The 21,447-nt window shown below is 43.8% G+C and overlaps 1 protein-coding gene across 1 annotated transcript; it reads left to right on the forward strand.

The window, feature by feature from the left end:
* The first annotated feature begins 1,336 nt into the window (after window positions 1-1,336).
* Window positions 1,337-8,025, forward strand: LOC140570209 (uncharacterized). The gene is made up of 2 exons (XM_072692598.1): window positions 1,337-1,647; window positions 3,632-8,025. The coding sequence occupies exon 2, from the start codon at window positions 3,742-3,744 to the stop codon at window positions 5,479-5,481; it is 1,740 nt and encodes a 579-aa protein (XP_072548699.1). The 5' UTR covers window positions 1,337-1,647; window positions 3,632-3,741; the 3' UTR covers window positions 5,482-8,025.
* The last annotated feature ends 13,422 nt before the right edge of the window (window positions 8,026-21,447 follow it).

A 21,447-nucleotide genomic window follows, 5' to 3' on the forward strand; every position in this document is an offset into this window, starting at 1 on the left:
CAAACAACACAGTGAATGAGTTCCATTAAAGGGTTTTATTCTGGTCGTTCTGGCTAGAATATGTGTACATCAAAAGAGACAATCTTTATAATACTTATTATACTTATTAATAATAATAATAATAATAATAATAATAATAGTTATTATAAATGCATTGGAATGTTTTTTTTTATTAATTACACCTAGGGTCATAGAACCAGTACTGTCCATAATGACCTCTTCCCTCAGCATTGGCTACAGGGTACATATTTCATTTATTTTCTGTGTTTTCATGCAAGAAGGCTTTAAGGGAGCTGTGCAGGCTCTTTTCATATTTAGTTAGTTTGGAGTGTTTAAGAAAGTGGGCCCACACATTCAATTTAAGGTGGTAATTTCCTATTACAAACAATTTTTCTTAAGGGTACAATTTTGTAGCAGAAGCTGAAGTACGTGGTTACAATAAACCAAGGGAGGTTTTAAAAGGTGAAATCCTATTTCCAGTTCTTTAAAAGGCACAGTTATAAAAAAAGGGTAGTTATATAAAAGCTAACTGAGAATTCTATATAAAAGGGTGTATACATATGGTGTAATTCTGCATCCAGTGTAGTTATAAAAAAGATAACAGGGTAATTCTACAAAGTGTGAAATTCCAGAATTAGTGTAAATTTATACATTTACATTTTAGGAAATGTTGTTTCTTAGCTTATTTTGCATATTAAAATTGTACTTAACTGCACTATAGTTAAAGAACTGTTATTGTAGACTGAATCCTGCTAATCTTGTGTATAGCACAACAAAGAAAGCACTCAGTAAATGTCTAATGTCTATTTTTGCATATGTTTGTAGTAGCCTTCTTATTGTCTCTAACACTTCCATTTGTTATATTTAATTGTTCCGAACGGAGAGAAGGGAAGAATAGATTGAATTCAGGCCCTTATTTTTACCAATTCACCTGGGGATAGGGGTTACACTTAAAGCCCATCCTGGCTCAATCTTGGGCCCATTACTATTTACTTAGACAGCCATTTCCGTGTTATTCAAATTTACACCGTAAAAGCATTGACTCGAAACCACTGTAACAAACTAATGGTTCTTGGTTCTCCTTTCTATGATTCACCTGGGAATAGGGGTTTTACTTAATAGTGAATGTGAATCTACCAGCTGTTCTTTTCTAGAACTATTCTTGTGATGGACAGGAAGTGTTCTGGGTTTGTGATCAGGGAAAGGTAACAGTGAAACTAGGGAAGCCTCACAGCGCTACAGGACTTTTATTTTGACAGCTAGCTGCCAGCTGTAACGCTATTGGCTCCTGCCGGAGTTCTGCGGTCTGATTGGCTCCTCAGTGGAGCTCCGGAGCTCTGCAGCTGCAGACTGTTGAGCGTTAAGGTGGATCAGGGCTGGTTACTGTATCTGCTCAGATCCAGAGACGAAGCCATTGAGATCTATTGATCCACATCTTCTAATAGTTTCATCCAGCGGACTCTGGACATCTGCTGGCCGCTCTTTTACCATGAAGAGCTTCTCTGTAGGAGAATATGGAAGGTGGGGCTAACTGTAGCCCGGTCTCCAGTAAAGTGGAGAAGCAGCAGATCCAGCTGTGATCAGCAGTCCACACCTCTGTGCTCAGACTGCTCTGCTGGAGGAACACCATCAGCTCTACTGTTGAAGGTATGGAGGTGCTCCACTCTTACAGTGCTTCACCACTACCTGCTACCTACACTACTCTACTCCGCTTTATTTCTTCCTCCATTAAGCAAATCTGGTACCTGGCTTCTGGAACCGGGTTCTTTTTTACTACCTGCTTGTGGGTCAGTGTTGCCAACTTTGTTCAAGTTTAATAGAGTTGTACTGTAGTATCTGGAGATCCATAAGGTATCAGACTTCATGGGTTCGGTATGTTTAAGTTAGGGACCCCTGGTCCAAAGGTCATGGTCCCGCAGGAAATGGGCCTCTCTCTGTTCCTGTCTCTCACCCTGTATAAGCGGGTAGTTATAGCTGTTCTTCAGAGGAGGTCCTGAGGTCATCATGCTGTGTTGAGTACATTAATCAATATATCCTTATTGTTGATCTTTTGAAATATGTACAGTTTTATTAAATGTAAATGTGCAGATAGTTCATTTGGTTAATCCTATACAGAGAGTGTACTGTACTAGGTGCACACAGACTAGACTATGAATATGTGAATATGTACATATACAGATATCAGAAAATAAAGTCTGTTATTAATATATTTCAGGGTTATATGAAAAGTATGTATTTTGATACAGAATGAGTTTTGGGTCACACTAAGGGTGTTCGTAAAGTTCTGTTTAAAGGGGGGGTCAGTTTTAGGATGGTAGTTGAGGACCTGAAGCATGTGAGCACTGATTTGTTGAAATCTGTGAAGATGAGTGCCACTTAATTACAACAATGCTTCACACTGGATTGTGAGGGTAATTTTGGCCCGGGGCTGTTCTCACCTTTTGTGTCCTGAAGAGCATTGCAGGGTCCTGCTGATTGAGTGTGAGATTAGGAGGGCAGGGGTGAGAGAGCCAGGGTGAGGGAGATGGTCTTTTGCACTTTCAAACCTTTCAAACTCAATTAGGTTGTTGGTAAGATTACAACTGTTCAAAAGAAGGGGAGGTTTCTCACCTTGTGAGATAGTGATCACAAAACAGAGGGTAAGAATGTATTTAACACCCTTATCAAGTGAAAAAAAAATTGCTCATCCATCTTTATAACTGGTTGTGCCACCTTGAGCAGGAACTGCAATCAAACACTTTTTTGCATTTTCTTTTATTGCTTGTAAATTGTAAAAACAAAATGATGGCGCCTATAAAAAATAATAAACAAACTGTCATTGAAGACAATTATTAGTTAAGAAAATATTTTTAGGAAGCGAAGTAAACCGAACTGCTTTAGGGATAAAACAGATCAGAATAAAAAAATGTCACCAGATTTTCTTTCAGTGTTCCCTCTGGGAAAAAAAAAATATATATATATTTTGTTGCACACTGAAGAAGTTTGACAATAAAGGACGGGGAAACAATATTTGCCGATATTCTATATTAAGATGTATTAAACAACTTGGAATATGGTAGATATTGTTTAACCCACTGTTGTTGTTTTTTAAGTGAGCAGAAATATTGGAATATCATGAGTCACAGATGTTTCCCTTTGCCCTGTTGGATTGATTTAATTAATATCTCTGGATGTCTGCTCTTGGTTTCAACTGTAGGTTTTGCCTGAGAGAAAAGCAAGCCATTCTGAAGCTGTGGAAACAGAAAACTGAGTGTTTGCACAACTACTGCACATAACCAGTGCAACAGTCAATGAAAACAACAGTAGTTGATGACAAACACTGAGAGCTTTGGAGTAAACCTCCTAAAAAACACTCAGTGACATACCCAACAGTCTTTACAGGAATTAAGGTGTATTAGGTAATGAAAAAAAGATGAAATAATCTCTCTCTCAGAATGTAGTGATGTTACAAGCTTAAAATTAGCGCATTGTTTGAGGAAATGATGAAAGTCTGAATCAAAAGGTTTGTTTCATACCCAATTCAACCCCATTTCAATTCATACACACACTTGTTTTTTGTTCCCCAAGTCAGTAATTAAAAATGTCCTGTATGTTGTATTGAGCTTAGTTTTTTTTCTTTGTTTTTTTCCAGATTGAATGTTGTTCTCCTGCTCAGTGTCGACTTTCCTGCCTGGCTGAAATGTAGCTTTGCAAATACACACAATCAGAAGATTTCACAAAGATGTTAAGCTTCTAAATGAGATGAAGAACATGGCATCCAAAGAAGTATTCAATACTGAGCAAATGTCCTCGCCTACACCTTGCAGACAAATGCAGAAAAGTACAGGCAAGACAAACACTCACCACTGCTCAGACTGTGGGAAGAGTTTTAAACATCCGAGTAATCTCAAAATACACCAGCGCATTCACACAGGAGAGAAGCCGTATCACTGCTCAGACTGTGGAAAGAGCTTTATTCAGCAGAGTGCTCTCAAAATACACCAGCGCATTCACACAGGAGAGAAGCCATATCACTGCTCAGACTGTGGGAAGAATTTTAAACATCAGGGTAATCTAAAAACACACCAGCGCATTCACACAGGAGAGAAGCCATATCACTGCTCAGACTGTGGGAAGAGTTTTAATAATCAGAGTAATCTCAAAATACACCAGCGCATTCACACAGGAGAGAAGTCATATCACTGCTCAGACTGTGGGAATAGTTTTAATCATAAGAGTTCTCTCCTTCAACACCAGCGCATTCACACAGGAGAGAAGCCATATCACTGCTCAGACTGTGAGAAGAGTTTTAATTGTAGAGATACACTCAGGAAACACCAGCGCATTCACACAGGTGAGAAGCCATATCACTGCTCAGACTGTGATAAAAGTTTTGGTCTACAGAGTTCTCTCCAACGACACCAACGCATTCATACAGGAGTGAAGCCATATTACTGCTCAGACTGTGGAAAGACTTTTAGTCGACAGGGTAGACTCCTTCAACACCAGCGCATTCACACAGGAGTGAAACCATATTACTGCTCAGACTGTGGAAAGAGTTTTGGTCGACAGAGTACTCTCCTTCAACACCAGCGCATTCATTTAGAAGAGAAGCCATATCACTGCTCAGACTGTGGGAAAAGTTTTAATCATCAGAGTAATCTTAAAATACACCAGCGCATTCACACAGGTGAGAAGCCGTATAACTGCTCAGACTGTGGAAAAAGGTTTGGTCAACAGAGAACTCTCCTTCAACACCAGCTTATTCACACAGGAGAGAAGCCATATCACTGCTCAGACTGTGGGAAAAGTTTTAATGATCCGAGTTCTCTCCTTCAACACCAGCGCATTCACACAGGAGTGAAGCCATATCACTGCTCAGACTGTGGAAAGAGTTTTGGTCGACAGAGAACTCTCATTCAACACCAGCGCATTCACACAGGAGAGAAGCCATATCACTGCTTAGACTGTGGGAAAAGTTTTAATGATCAGAGTAATCTCAAAACACACCAGCGCATTCACACAGGTGAGAAGCCATATCACTGCTCAGACTGTGAGAAGAGTTTTAATCATCAGAGTTCTCTCAAAATACACCAGCGCATTCACACAGGAGAGAAACCGTATCACTGCTCAGACTGTGAGAAGAGTTTTGGTCGACAGAGAACTCTCATTCAACACCAGCGCATTCATACAGGAGAGAAGCCATATCACTGCTCAGACTGTGGGAAGAGTTTTGGTCGACAGAGAACTCTCATTCAACACCAGCGCATTCACACAGGAGAGAAGCCATATCACTGCTCAGACTGTGGGAAAAGTTTTAATGATCAGAGTAATCTCAAAATACACCAGCGCATCCACACAGGTGAGAAGCCATATCACTGCTCAGACTGTGAGAAGAGTTTTGGTCGACGGAGTAAACTCCAGAAACACCAAAGCACTAAACAACACCATAAATTGAAGATACACAAGTCCACTAACAACAGTGATGGGACTGGTCTGTAAAACACCACAACACCTTTCTAGGAGTAAGACATGTTCCCACTTCAGATCATTGGTTTTGGAGTAGAAAACCCAGTGTTGTTTCATAATGTTTTTGAAGTGTGTACATGAAGCCAAATTCACTTCCCTAAGTGCAGTATATTCTGCACCGGTCTGTAAGTTAGAGTTCCATTCATAAGATCAGGAAAGTCCTCAGTCAGGAATTTGTGATGGCACCATTGTTATATCTAGTGTAGACAAAATAATTCATATTGTTCAATGATTCTTGTATCTTGTTAAAATCTCAGAAAAATATAGCTGGTGTGACACAATGTAAACAGACACTCGTGGCATTCTCACTACCAGGGACGCACACACATTAATAGTATGGATTCATATAAACTGATAGACTAGCTGTGCAAAGTTACAGTATTACCACTACATGCAGACACTCGCTATTCACTGGCAGGAGGCACCGGTGTGGATGGTGTGGGTCCATCCTTATATGGTCTAACTTAAGGTGGCCTGTAAACCTGACGTGAACTGATCGACCCTGACTTCACTCATATTCAAGGGTTTGCATGTTGTGGGACATTTTTTGTATTGTTTGTAAAGTTTTTGTAGCTCATTTTTTAGTCACTGGCAATGTACACTGTTAGAAGAATTTCTCAAAAGATGCACAGAGTTGTTGGAATCATATGTTTTGTTTATCATTTATTAATTCATATGCATATGTAAAGAGCCAGTCACTCTGGCGCTCCTCAATCCTACACAAATAGGGTGTGGTTATGTGTACGTGCAGGGGATTGTGCATGATAAATGTAAAAAGTGTGTTCAATACATTCGTCTAGTGAGATCTTGGTGCACCCTATGTGTTTTTGCACCCCTTTCTTATACCGGAGCACTCTTGTGCTATACACTTCTTGTTTTCGCAAGTACATTCTGAGAAAATCATCTTTCACAATCTTCTCAGAATAAGTAGCTTGATTAAATAGTTGTGAAATGTAAGCAAACCCTTTGTTTCTGCATAATATTTTCTGACATACAACTACTATATCTTGTGTAGTCACTGGTGATATACAACTACTGTATCTTGTTGTGTAGTCACTGATGATATACAACTACATTTACATGTATGGCTCTTATCCAGAGCAACTTACAAGGTTACTCATATTACAGAGGTGGACCAATGCAATGTAAGGAGTCTTGCCCAAGGACTCTTATTGGTGTAGTGCAGCATAGTCACCCAGACCAGGACTTAAACCCCAGTCTCCCACATGGTGTGGTAGCTCACTGGCAGGTAGTGGTGTTATCTGTTACGCCACATCAACCACTACTATATCTCGCACTTCTGACAGCAGCTGGAGGTGCAGACACCGCAATTCCAGTAACCTCATTTACCAACCTTGTTCTAATACCAAGGTGATGGTGACTGGGGGACTCTGGAATTGCCAGTCTGCAGAAGGCAAATTTAATTTCAGATTTTGCTTCTGTTTGGTCTCTAAACTTCCTGGCTCTGACTGAGACATGGATCACCCTAGACAACTACTTGGCGACTTCAACCTTCCATCAGAGAAGCTCCAGTCATCATGTCTTCTTGTATTGCTATCATCCTTTGATCTCATGTCCAGCCAGTCTGCACCAGCACACAGAGCAGGGAACACTTTGGACCTGATCTTCAGCAGACCTGTCCCTGCTCTGGACGTGGCTGTGACTCCTCTGGACTTCTCTGATCACCACTTTCTCTCCTTCTCACTCCCCCTCTCTGCTCCTTCAACCACTACTTCCTCAAGTTCTTCCACTCTTCACCTCAGTCTTCGCTCTGTTTCCCCCTCAGCTCTCGCCTCAACTGTCCTGACCACCCTTCCTCATCTCGACTCTTTCTCCTCTCTCCCACTGGAAACTGCTACAAACACTCTCCTCTCACCTATCTCCACCTCTGTTGACCTTCTCTGCCCTTTCTCCTCTGGGTCAGTAAATTCGCTCTGCTGACGGATGTTCTCCGCAACAACCGTAGAGAGCTAAGAATGGCTGAAAGGAAGTGGAGGAAGTCACAACACGACTCCGACCTCTACTCCTATCAGTCTCTTCTCTCCAGGTTCAGAATGGAAGTTGCTGCTGCAAAATCATCTTTCTACAGGGGGAAACACACAGCCTTTTCTACAGCTTCAAAACACACACACACACACACACACTTGGTAATTTAGTGAGAAAGCAGCCTGTCTGATGGGGAGGGGGAGAGTCATGGCCAACCATGGTCCCTCCTCTCATGCAAAGACTCAAGTTAGTCGCTGCCCGTATCTCTCTATAAAATAGAATTCTCCTTAGCCTCTGGTTGGAGCTCAGCTTTGGGGATATGTCCACTGCCCGACGTACTGGTCCAACTGGTTTCCTGCTAGAGCTGAATAGTTCTGTAGGTGTAGGCTGGAACTGTGTGTGAATCTGACTTGGGTATTTGCGTTGCTTTGCTGAACACAACTGCTGTTTCTTATTATCCTCTTTGATAGGTGCTGTATATCTTTTATGCCTTTTTATCACATGCTGTTAATAAACTGTAGTAACTGCGAACCGAGTGTGCCTGTTTACTGTCTCCAGAAAATTGGGCAATTACACAGTCCATATCTTAAAACACACAAAAGGAAGCTAATTATTGATAACCAGCAGTCCTGTCCATCATTATCATTAAACAGAATATTAAATAGAAGAGTTTAGAACAGTTTGAACATTTTAGCCTATGGTTGTGAACTGTCCTGCATTTACCGGTCCTGTCCTGGTTTTGGGGTAAAATTGTCTCTTTCTCGATGGGACCTTGTTCCGTATAATAAGACACTTTCATCAAACAATAACTTTTTTAAATTACTGCCACGGCAGTTACAGACCAAAACCCATTCAAAACATACACCATATTTGTTGGAGTATAAGCATGTATGGATGCTAAACCAACTTTACTGTATGCAAATAAATATATATATTTACCGCAGGGATTCAGTGAATCGCCTTCCATTGTTCAACAGAATACTTGCTATGGATTTGAGTGACCTCAATGTCAACAGTACGATTTTGGCCGTCTTGTGATGATATTACACTTATACTGTCAACACCTGAATTGACGATTCATAAGTGTAACAGGGTAAACCCAGCTGAAAGATTAACAACACCAGATGAAGGTACCAACTTCCACATTTTTAAACCTAGGGCGTGCATATTGAACCTTTGCCAGAGGCAGAGTTTTAAAAACTAGACTGGTGGACTCATTCACAACACCTGGGACTATGGCTTCAAGCCCATGCACCAAACATGCACTTCACCATGAGTTAGCTCTGTTACAGCCTCTGTAACACTGCGTTCCATGGTCTGCTTAAGGAAAAGCATTCTGGTCTTGGCGTTTTGTGTCCTGTCTCGTTTGTAAAGGTGCACGTATTTGTCACTGTACAGCGAAATGTGTCCTCCGCATTTAACCCATCTGGTAGTGAACACACACTCACACACACACACACACACGTGTTCGGGGCAGTGAGTACACACACACACCCAGAGCGGTGGGCAGCCAACTCCAGCGCCCGGGGAGCAGAGAGGGTAAAGGGCCTTGCTCAAGGGCCCAACAGTGGCAGCTTGCCGAGCCCGGGAATCGAACCCACAACCCTGTATATCCCGGCGCTCTAACCGCTGAGCCACCACTGCCCCACTTGTAGCAACCTTGATCTCTTGTTTGGCCTTGTATCCCTGGTTTGTTTTTGTTTGTCCTGCCTTAGCCTTTGTCCCCTGTTCAGCCGAAGCCCTGTTTCATGTTTTTGTTCATTGCTCAGCCAAAGTCCTGCTTCGTGTTTTGCTTTCTGACCCGCCGGAGCTCTGCTTCGTGTTTTGGTTCTCCCTTTGTTTCCTCCTGAACTAGGCTCAGTAGTCTTAGTTGGTTTTCCCCTGTGTCTCGCTCAGCTTCCTCTCAGTCCCAGGTGTGTTGTGTTGCCCAGTTGGATTTGTCACATTCCGTTTTGCTTTCCAGTTCTGTCTTAGTTTGCTGTGCCCATAGTTATGTATACATGTGTAACTAGAATTGTTCGTTTTCAAACTCTCTGTACAGGCAGCAGACACTTCCTGTTCCTCTCTTCCTCTTTCACCTCCGGCTGCAAAGATATACTGGCCGAAATCGGTCAAGGCCGGTGTGAGGGGGGTGCACTGGGGACGGAATGTGCCCGAACACTGCTAACAGGTAGCAAAAGAGTAAATATGTTATACAGTGATGATTTTACCTCTAGCCACATAAGGGAATGGACTGATAATTGTAGCATAACCAAGGTGAGGCTGAGGGTATAAAGACTCTGAGAAACTGTTCTGCACTGAGGAAGATTCATTGTCTTACTCCAAAAAAAGTGTTACTCACTTTGATCCTGAGAGACTCAAAGACTCAGCTTTTCATTTCTGTCACGATTTTTCCACCACAACACACACACACACTCACTCTCACACACACTCACACTCACACACACACTCTCACACTCACACTCACACCTGAGGCAGTAAAGGCTCGCACCGCGGTGATCAAACTCCTACCTTAAAACAAACGGTGCGGAAACTAGAGCGGAAACAGCAGACGACCAAACTAGAGGAGTTCCACTGTGTCTGGAAGGACGGCCTTAATCAATATAGAAAGACACTCATTAAAGCTCACTCAGCTAAATATTCAACTACAAATGAATAGCCAGTCCCTATCCACTGCAGTTAATGTTGGTGAATGGTGCACAGCTTTAATGCACACTTAGAGTATTTCCATGCAGTTACTGAAAAGGACTTGGTTAGCATAATTAGCTCATCAAAGTCATTCTCATGTGTACTAGATCCTGTTCTAACACAGTTGTTTAAACCGGTTCTGCCTAGGGTCATAGAACCAGTACTGTCCATAATGACCTCTTCCCTCAGCATTGGCTACAGGGTACATATTTCATTTATTTTCTGTGTTTTCATGCAAGAAGGCTTTAAGGGAGCTGTGCAGGCTCTTTTCATATTTAGTTAGTTTGGAGTGTTTAAGAAAGTGGGCCCACACATTCAATTTAAGGTGGTAATTTCCTATTACAAACAATTTTTCTTAAGGGTACAATTTTGTAGCAGAAGCTGAAGTACGTGGTTACAATAAACCAAGGGAGGTTTTAAAAGGTGAAATCCTATTTCCAGTTCTTTAAAAGGCACAGTTATAAAAAAAAAGGATAGTTATATAAAAGCTAACTGAGAATTCTATATAAAAGGGTGTATACATATGGTGTAATTCTGCATCCAGTGTAGTTATAAAAAAGATAACAGGGTAATTCTACAAAGTGTGAAATTCCAGAATTAGTGTAAATTTATACATTTACATTTTGTTGTTTCTTAGCTTATTTTGCATATTAAAATTGTACTTAACTGCACTATAGTTAAAGAACTGTTATTGTAGACTGAATCCTGCTAATCTTGTGTATAGCACAACAAAGAAAGCACTCAGTAAATGTCTAATGTCTATTTTTGCATATGTTTGTAGTAGCCTTCTTATTGTCTCTAACACTTCCATTTGTTATATTTAATTGTTCCGAACGGAGAGAAGGGAAGAATAGATTGAATTCAGGCCCTTATTTTTACCAATTCACCTGGGGATAGGGGTTACACTTAAATCAGCAGTCATGAAGCCCATCCTGGCTCAGTCCTGGGCCCATTACTATTTACTTAGACTTATTCACTTTTCTGTCCTTCAAATTTACACCATAAAAGCATCGGCTCAAAACCATCGTAACAAACACAGGTTTTTGTTTGCCTCTGTTCTCTCGTTTGATGCACACATCTGTGGGGGTCTTTGATCCATCATGTCTTACGTTATTTTCTTCTTTCTTCTTTGTCTCTGTCTTTTATTAATCACTATTTATGTAAAGCTGCTTTGTGACGACAACAGTTGTAAAAAAGCTATACAAATAAATCTGACTTGACTTGACATCTGCAACATTGTTAAAACTTCCAATTGGTTCTTGGTACTTTCAGGATGACACCCAATCCTTTTCTTACTGTCTCTTTTCTATGCACTGAGATGTCCAGTTCCAACTGTTCCATCCTGGTACCGTCTGACTATTGTTGCCACGAGCTGCTCTAAAGAGGCTTGAACGTGGATGTCTGCAAAGAATTTGGATTGAATTTAACTGAAGGGAAGTGTTCTGGGTTTGTGATCAGGGAAAGGTAACAGTGAAACTAGGGAAGCCTCACAGCGCTACAGGACTTTTATTTTGACAGCTAGCTGCCAGCTGTAACGCTATTGGCTCCTGCCGGAGTTCTGCGGTCTGATTGGCTCCTCAGTGGAGTGCGACACAGAGCTCCAGCCCTACCCCCCCGCCTCCTCCTCCGTAGCTCGCGGGGGATGTCTCCAGAACAAGCACCACGCTTTTAGTGTCCATTGTGCCTAGAGTCAAGTTAGCAACACTAAAACTACCAAAAACTTAACTTAAAACTTTAAAATAGGAAAAAAGTTAGAAAAAGCTGAAAAAGAAGTGAGCAGGAGCTGCTGCAATAGGTTGCCACCTCCGCGGCACCATCTTGCCCAAGGACTCTTATTGGTGTAGCGCAGCATAGTCACCCAGACCAGGACTTAAACCCCAGTCTCCCACATGGTGTGGTAGCTCCCTGGCAGGTAGTGGTGTTATCTGTTACGCCACAGCAACCACTACTATATCTCGCACTTCTGACAGCAGCTGGAGGTGCAGACACCGCAATTCCAGTAACCTCATTTACCAACCTTGTTCTAATACCAAGGTGATGGTGACTGGGGGACTCTGGAATTGCCAGTCTGCAGAAGGCAAATTTAATTTCAGATTTTGCTTCTGTTTGGCCTCTAAACTTCCTGGCTCTGACTGAGACATGGATCACCCCAGACAACTCTGCAACTCCAGCTGCCTTTTGCCTTTTCTCACTCTCCACGAAGGACTGGCAGGGGCTGCCTTAACCAGATCTCTTTTTTTAATCTGGACATTTCCTCTTTTGAATACCATGAGCATCTGCTAAATGCCGTAAATGTAAATATTGTTATATAGTCACTGGTGATATATAACCACTATATCTCAGGATGTTGTCGCTGGTGATATACAACTACCTAGGGTAACAGATTTACATTATTTTGTGTAGCAACTCATGCAAAGCAGCTTCAAAACACACACACACACACACACACTTGGTAATTTAGTGAGAAAGCAGCCTGTCTGATGGGGAGGGGGAGAGTCATGGCCAACCATGGTCCCTCCTCTCATGCAAAGACTCAAGTTAGTCGCTGCCCGTATCTCTATATAAAATAGGATTCTCCTTAGCCTCTGGTTGGAGCTCAGCTTTGGGGATATGTCCACTGCCTGACATAATGGTATAACTGGTTTCCTGCTAGAGCTGAATAGTTCTGTAGGTGTAGGCTAGAACTGTGTGTGAATCTGACTTGGGTATTTGCGTTGCTTTGCTGAACACAACTGCTGTTTCTTATTATCCTCTTTGATAGGTGCTGTATATCTTTTATGCCTTTTTATCACATGCTGTTAATAAACTGTAGTAACTGCGAACCGAGTGTGCCTGTTTACTGTCTCCAGAAAATTGGGCAATTACACAGTCCATATCCTAAAACACACAAAAGGAAGCTAATTATTGATAACCAGCAGTCCTGTCCATCATTATCATTAAACAGAATATTAAATAGAAGAGTTTAGAACAGTTTGAACATTTTAGCCTATGGTTGTGAACTGTCCTGCATTTACCGGTCCTGTCCTGGTTTTGGGGTAAAATTGTCTCTTTCTCGATGGGACCTTGTTCCGTATAATAAGATACTTTCATCAAACAATACATTTTTGAAATTACTGCCACGGCAGTTACAGACCAAAACCCATTCAAAACATACACCATATTTGTTGGAGTATAAGCATGTATGGATGCTAAACCAACTTTACTGTATGCAAATAAATAATAAATATAGGCTGAAACACCAGTGATTCCTGATTCACATACACTGCTTTCCAACATCCTGACACCAGGTATTACACTGTAATAGATCTGTGCTCAGCATTCTTTAGTGTACCATTGCATGAACAATACAGGTACCTATTTGCTTTCCCGTATGGAGGTACACAAATGACGTACAGCCGTTTACCGCAGGGATTCAGTGAATCACCTTCCGTTGTTCAACAGAACAGTCTTTTACTTTGTACTTCCACAAAAGAACAATGTGAGGCAGACTCCATAACTCCATAAGGACATGAGGTAAACAAAAACAAACTGCAATTCTGCTAAGAGGTAAAACACCTAGCCTAGAGAGTTAAAGGGAGGGAAAAGAGCCATTAGCACAGCTCACATAACAGCAGTATTAAAATCCTGTTCAAGATGGCGCCGCTGACGACGGCCGCCGTAACGACTGCTCTGACCACATCTAGCTTTTTTTTAGTTAAATTTAGTGTTTTTAGCTATTTTATTCAACCCTTTTCATCATGGCTCGTATTGTATATGACCGAGAGACTCTTCTTTCTGTTAATTTACAATTCACTCACCTTAAATCGCTGCTAACTCCGGATCCAAGCTGGCCGAGAGAAATCCTGAAGGAGGACAGAGGACGGGACGCCGAACTCCACAAGAAGCGACAACGAGGAAAGCGAGCCGGCATCAGAGACAGACTGAGAGCCAGGGCACACAGGGCACCTCTGCCTAGTATTCTCCTAGCCAACGTCCAGTCTCTAGACAACAAACTTGACGACCTCCGGGCCAGAATCAAGTTCCAGAGAGACATTCGGGACTGCAACCTCCTCTGTTTCACCGAGACATGGCTGAACCCAGCGATACCGGACCATGCCAGCCAGCCGGCCGAGTACTTCACGGTACATCGCATGGACAGAACCGTGGAGTCGGGGAAGTCAAGAGGTGGTGGAGTATGTATCATGGTGAACAACAAGTGGTGCGACAGTGCTAATGTTGTGACCCTCGTACGCTCCTGCACACCAAACCTGGAGCTGCTCGCCCTAAAGTTTCGTCCCTTCTATCTTCCTCGGGAATTCACCTCGGTCATCGTCTGTACAGTGTACATTCCACCCGATGTGCAGAAGGACACCACGCTGTGTGAGCTTCACGACACACTCACACAGATCCAAACCCACCATAAGGACGCTGCACTCACTGTTGTTGGGGATTTTAACAACGCCAACCTCAAAAGTGTGGCAGCGAACTTTCACCAACACATCACCTGCGGAAGGAAACTAGAGTCCCAGTTCCAGCAAAACGACCAGCCTGTGGCAGGGACTGAGAACAATAACGGACTATAGGAGCCCACCCTGTGGACTGGGAAGTGCAGACTTATCTCTGGCGAACGAGCTAAACACCTTTTATGCTCGCTTTGATGCTGCAGCCGGCAACGTTAACTACAGTGACACCGGCACAGCTGATATAGAGGAGCACGTCAGAGAACAAAGAGCCTTCACCATCACAGAGAGAGATGTACGGCGGGTGTTCAGAAGAGTGAATACCAGGAAGGCTGCGGGACCCGATGGCATCTGTGGTCGAGTCCTAAAAGCCTATGCAGATCAGCTAGCCCCGGTATTCACGGACATCTTCAATCTCTCACTGACGCAGGGGATTGTTCCATCGTGCTTCAAACAGTCCATCATCGTTCCTGTCCCGAAGAAACCACAGCCAGCCTGCCTCAACGACTACCGCCCAGTCGCCCTCACATCAGTCGTGATGAAGTGCTTCGAGAAGCTGGTGAGAGACTTCATCACATCCACGCTGCCCGACACCCTGGACCCGTTTCAGTTTGCATACCGTCCAAACCGTTCCACAGATGATGCCATCGCTCACCTTCTCCACACATCGATGACACATCTGGATGCTGGGAGGGGTAATTATGTTAAAATGCTGTTTGTGGACTACAGTTCAGCATTTAACACTATTATTCCCTCAAGACTCACCACAAAGCTGGAAGATCTAGGTCTCCACCCATCCATCTGTGACTGGATCTCCAACTTCCTGACTAACAGACCACAAGCTGTTCGGGTAGGCAAGCATGTCTCACCCACCCTCACCCTCAGTACCGGAGCCCCTCAGGGCTGTGTCCTTAGCCCTCTGCTGTACTCGCTGTACACCTCAGACTGCAAAGCCACTTCCAGCTCCACCAACATCATTAAGTTTGCTGACGACACAGTTGTGGTGGGCCTGATCTCAGGAAATAACGAGAAGGCCTACCTGGAAGAGATTAGAACCCTGGAGAACTGGTGCCAGGATAATAATCTCCAGCTAAATGCCAGCAAAACGAAGGAGCTGATTGTGGACTTTAGCAGGAAACAGCAGAGGAGCTACCAACCTGTCCACATCAGTGGAACGGCGGTGGATAGGGTAGGAAGCTTCAAATACCTTCTCTCAGGACCTGTCATGGAGTTGCCACATCAACACCATAACGAAGAAGGCTCATCAGCGCCTATACCACCTGAGATGACTGAGGGACTTCAGACTGCCCTCCAAGGTACTACGATCCTTCTACTCCTGCACCATCGAAAGCATCCTCACGGGGAACATCACAGTCTGGTTTGGGAACAGCACCAAGCAGGACAGGCAAGCGCTACGACGAGTGAGACGTTCAGCAGAGCGAATCACTAGGATGGAGTTTCCTGACCTGCAGTCCATCTACAAGAAGCGGTGTTGGACCAAGGCCAAGAAGATTGTGAAGGACCCCAGTCATCCCAACAATGGACTGTTCTCTCTGTTGCCCTCGGGGAAACGCTTAAGAACCCTGAAGGCTAACACAGAGAGAATGAGGAGGAGCTTCTTTCCACAAGCCATCCGTGCCCTGAATGGGGACAGGGACTAGGACACTAAATTAAAGTATCTACATACACAAACTGGACCCTCACTCACTACAATACACAACCATGGCTCGCGGAAAACACACTACGGACAACAATGAAAATATTTCTTTTTAACTCACACATACACTCACATACAGATAAATATGTACATATGTGTATATATATATATATATATATATATATATATATATATATATATATATATATATATATATATATTTGTATATTTGTATTCTGTATTTTTTTTGCTTATATTTCTATATTTTCATATTTTTATATTTTATTCTTTAACTTAAATGTAACTTATTCTATTTTTATTTTCTTCATTTTTATTTTATTTTTCTTTTGCACTTTTGCACTTTACTTCATTAAGTTAAGGTTTAGTTAAGTTTAAATGTAGATTTTTATTGTATAGCTTGATGTGGGCAGACTGTCATAAAAGCATTTCACTGCAAGTTATACTGTGTATGACTATGTATGTGACAAATAAAATTTGATTTTGATTTTGATTTGAAATCCCAAAATCGGGATGCCACCTAGCCACTTAAAACACCAGTCATAAGGTAAACCTATGCACCAATCATGCCCTGCATTCTTTGCTAACCTCCAGTTCATTTGTTTTGACCAATGCTAGACGGACTGTGTATGACATTATACTGTCAGCACCTGAATTGACGATTCATAAGTGTAACTGGGTAAACCCAGCTGAAAGATTAACAACACCAGATGAAGATACCAACTTCCACATTTTTTAAACCTAGGGAACACATGTATATCGAACCTTTGCTAAAGGCCAAGTTTTAAAAACTAGACTGGTTAGACTCATTCACAACACCTGGGACTATGGCTTCATAAGCCCATGCACCAAACATGCACTTCACCATGAGTTAGCTCTGTTACAGCCTCTGTAACACTGCGTTCCATGGTCTGCACAAGGAAAAGCATTCTGGACTTGGCGTTTCCTGTCCTGTCTCGTTTGCGGCAACCTTGATCTCTTGTTTGGCCTTGTATCCCTGTTTGTTTTGTTTTTTTGTCCTGCCTTAGCCTTTGTCCCCTGTTTAGCCGAAGCCCTGTTTCGTGTTTTTGTTCATTGCTCAGCCAAAGTCCTGCTTCGTGTTTTGTTTTCTGACCCGCCGGAGCTCTGCTTCGTGTTTTGGTTCTCCCTTTGTTCCCTCCTGAACTAGGCTCAGTAGTCTTAGTTGGTTTTCCCCTGTGTCTCGCTCAGCTTCCTCTCAGTCCCAGGTGTGTTGTGTTGCCCAGTTGGATTTGTGACGTTACATTTTGCTTTCCAGTTCTGTCTTAGTTTGCTGTGTCCCTAGTTATGTTCTGTTTGGTTGTTTCTAGTTACGTTACACTGTTTGGCCAGCAACATCAAGTCGCCCAACTAGTGGGCGGTGTTCAGGAGCTCACAAAGCTGGTACAGGCTTTGTTGGAGCCCCCTAGTTTCCTCAGCCAAGTCACCCAGGTCTCTGGTTCGTATCCGATGTGCAAACCGGATGCATAGTCTGCCTATCCAAAGCTCAGTGAGGGGTTCTTACTGCAGTGCTCGGTGTTTTGAGCTTCAAGATAAGTCCTTCATGGACTTTGTTAAGGAATTCCAAAAGTGTTCCAACACTCCAGGGAAGGGCTCTCTAAGGGCAACCAACCTTCATAGGTTGGAGCAGGGCAATCGCTCCGTCACTCACTACTCGCTGGATTTCCGTGTGGAATCAGGCGGCTCTCATGGCCCTGTTCCGCAACGGGTTGAATCCCCAGGGGCAAAGGAAGTTGGCATGCCGAGATGATAAGCTGAATCTCGACCAGCTCATCTCCCTGGCTATCCGGCTTGACCAACTCCTCAGTCGCCCAGCCATGCTCAGGTCCCAACCCCAGACCAAGACCCCATCTCAGTCCAGACCACTACCACCCACAGTTGGTTCTCTCCACCTCTGAACTCATAGAGGAGGGCTCCAGCCACCTCTCTCCAGAGGAACACCAGCGGAGGGCACGCAAGGATCTGTGTTTTTACTGCGGAGGCTCAAACCACTTTTTACGTGAGTGCAGACCTTGCCCATGGAGAATTCATGTCCAAGCTCCTGGAGAGTGTGCACTCTAGAGTCTACGCATTAATGCAGTGAGTGTCCCCACCAGGGTCTCCAGGTCTATCATGTTGCCAGTTTCTGGGTCTATTCAGAGCAGATTGCATATCAGCCCTAAGTGAATGCAGCTGGGGATCACTGTCAGGCCACTACTACAAGCCTTCCGGATAACCTCCCTGGTTGGCCAGCCCTTGGGACCTGCCCCGATCACGCACGTCACAGCACCTGTTTGGCGGTCAGCCAGCTGGTTACACTCCGAGGAGGCGGTTTTCCTCGTACTCCCTACCTCAGACTATGCCATTATCCTCAGAATCCCTTGGCTCTCTAAACACAACCCCCACATATCCTGGCCTGATAGGAAGATAGTGTCCTGGTCCCCCAATTGGGTATGTACTGTCCCTGATAATGCTGTGGGCTATCCTGATGACCCTGGTCTTGTAGTTGTCCTGCAGTGAAGGGACGGCTGCTCCAGAAATGGTCTGTGCAGTCTTGATCACACGCTGGAGAGCCTTCCTGTCTTGAATGGTGCAGTTTCCGAACCAGACCGTGATGGAGCTGGTGAGAACGCTCTCGATTGTACTCCTGTAGAAGCTGCTGAGAATTTTGGCGGACATGGCAAATTTCCTCAGCCTTCTCAGAAAATACAACCACTGCTGGGACTTCCAGACGATCTGCTAACAGTTCTTGTGCTGGATGTGTGATTTCCGATTCTGACCGACTGGGGTCTTTCCATCAGAAAGTTCAGCAACCAGTTGCAGAGGGTGGGCGTCAGTCCGAGGGTGAGGAGCATTTCTGCCAGTTTGGTGTTGAATGCTGAGCTGTAGTCGATAAACAGCATTCTCACATATGTGTTCTTGCCCTGAAGATGTGCGAGGTCTGTGTGAATGGCAGTGTTGACTGCGTTATCAGTGGATAAATTCTGATGGTATGCAAACTGACGTGGATCTAGAGTGTCTGGGATGGGACAGTTGGGGTGAATGCATCAAGGCGAAAGTCTTTCAGGCAGGTCACGACACTTTTCTTAGGGAGGGGAACGATGGTTGTGGTCTTAAAGCAAGATGGCATGAAAGGTTGTGCAAGGGACAGGTTAAATATGTCCACAAACACACCAGCCAGCTCCAATGAGCAAACCTTGAGTGCACGCCTGGGGATGTTATCTGGGCCAGCTGCCTTCCGTGGGTTTATTCTCTTCAGAGCCTTACACACATCCTGTCTGTCGGGGTTGAGGGCCTTAAATCGAGCATAGTACTCCTGTAGCTCGTCTGGTAGTGTAGTGTGGCTGGTTGTGGCCTCTCTGCTCCTCTGTTGATAGTCTGTGATGTGTCTCAGTCCTTGCCACATGTGGCGGGAGTCTGCAGAGGTGTAGCATCCCTCCAGCTTCAGCCTGTACTGTGTCTTGGCCTGTCTGATAGATCTACGCAGGTTGTATCTGGCCCTTTTGTAGTCTTTAGCGTTGCCTGAGAGAAATGCAGTGGAGCGGGCACGTAGCATGGGCCAAACATCACAGTTGATCCAGGGTTTCTGGTTTGGATCATTTCTGCAGCACTTTGTGGGAACCATGGTTTCAATACAGCACGTCTGCCAGGTCCTGACCACCCTCAGGGCCAACCAGCTGTATGCCAAGTTGGAAAAGTGTGCATTCCATCTATTGTAGTTCAGTTTCCTGGGCTACATCATCAGCGAGCACGGCGTTCAGATGGATCAGGCCAAGGTCCAGGCCACACTCGACTTATTGGTTAGAGGGCGCTGCTAAGCCCTTTTTAGTGGTCTCCGTCCACAAGAACTTCTGCATCAAGCCAAATTCGGAATCCACAAAAGATTAGGTGGTCTCTCTTCTTTTCACTTTTCTGCGTCTCCATCCCTTACCGGCCAGGTTCCTGTAACACTACAGCGTCCACCAAGATGAAGAAAGCGGAGAAACCACCCCTGAACTAATTTTGCCCTGAACCGTGTCCATCCATGCTATCTGGTAGGATATGGACATCGCACACATCTGTACCTGCCACTTGTCTCCCCGACAAGACCTACATCCTTATGCCCTTCCGAGAGCGTCTGGTTACCTGGGCCCATTCCTTCCTGTCATCCAGCCACCCGCAGGAGAGCCGCACCTTCCACCTCCTCTCCCCTAAGTGCTGGTGGGAGAGTATGTGTGCGGACGTCCACTCCGTGGTGGCCTCTTGCAGTACTTGTGCCCAGGGCAAGACCCCCAAAACTCTCCCCTTGGGCAAACTGATGCCTTTGCCTGTGCCCGAGTGTCCATGGTTCCACCTTGCGGTCAATTTTATCACCAACTTGCCCAAATCTGGAGGGCATACGGTGATAATGATGATCATAGATTCTCCAGGGGGGTGCGCTTTATCCCATTCCCTTCCTTGCCCACGGCTATGCAAGCAGCCCAAGCCCAGAAAACAAGTCAAGTCAAGTCAAGTGGGTTTTATTGTCATTTCAACTACATACAGAGTACAGAGTGAAACGAAACAACGTTCCTCCAGGACCTGGTGCAACATAGACAGTGCATACAAGACACAAGTGCAACACAAACAAACAAGTGCGGACAGACAACACAACACAGTACAGACCAGAGAATAATAAATAATTGACGGTAGTGTGCAAATTGTGCAATGTGTAATAAATAGAGTCCAGTGAGGTAGTAAAGTAAAGTTATTAGTGCAATGCTTTGTGCATGAACGTCAATTAATTCAAAAGTTAAAGTATTCCGTTCACAACACTGCTTCAAGCCGTTAAAGCAGCAGGAGAGCGTTTGGTCCGCTTTGCCTTCATCAGAAACCATTATTCATAATGAAAGAAGCAAGTTCAGAATACTTATCTCCAGATCAGACAATTATCTCAGAAAAGAACAAAAATGACTAGATATTGAAGAAAAAAGTTTTGAAGGAACGAACCTCATTTCATTCAAAAGTTAAAGGATTCACTTAACAACACTGTTTCAAGCTGTTTAAAGCAGCAGGAAAGCATTTGGTCCGATTCACTTTTTCTATCGAAACCGTTTTATATATGAGTGGAGCAAATTTAGAAACATTATCTCCAGATCAGACAGTTATCTACAAAAAAGAACAAAAATGACAAGA

Source organism: Salminus brasiliensis, chromosome 1 (genome assembly GCF_030463535.1).
Source record: "Salminus brasiliensis chromosome 1, fSalBra1.hap2, whole genome shotgun sequence".
NCBI classification, from domain to species: Eukaryota; Metazoa; Chordata; class Actinopteri; order Characiformes; family Bryconidae; genus Salminus; species Salminus brasiliensis.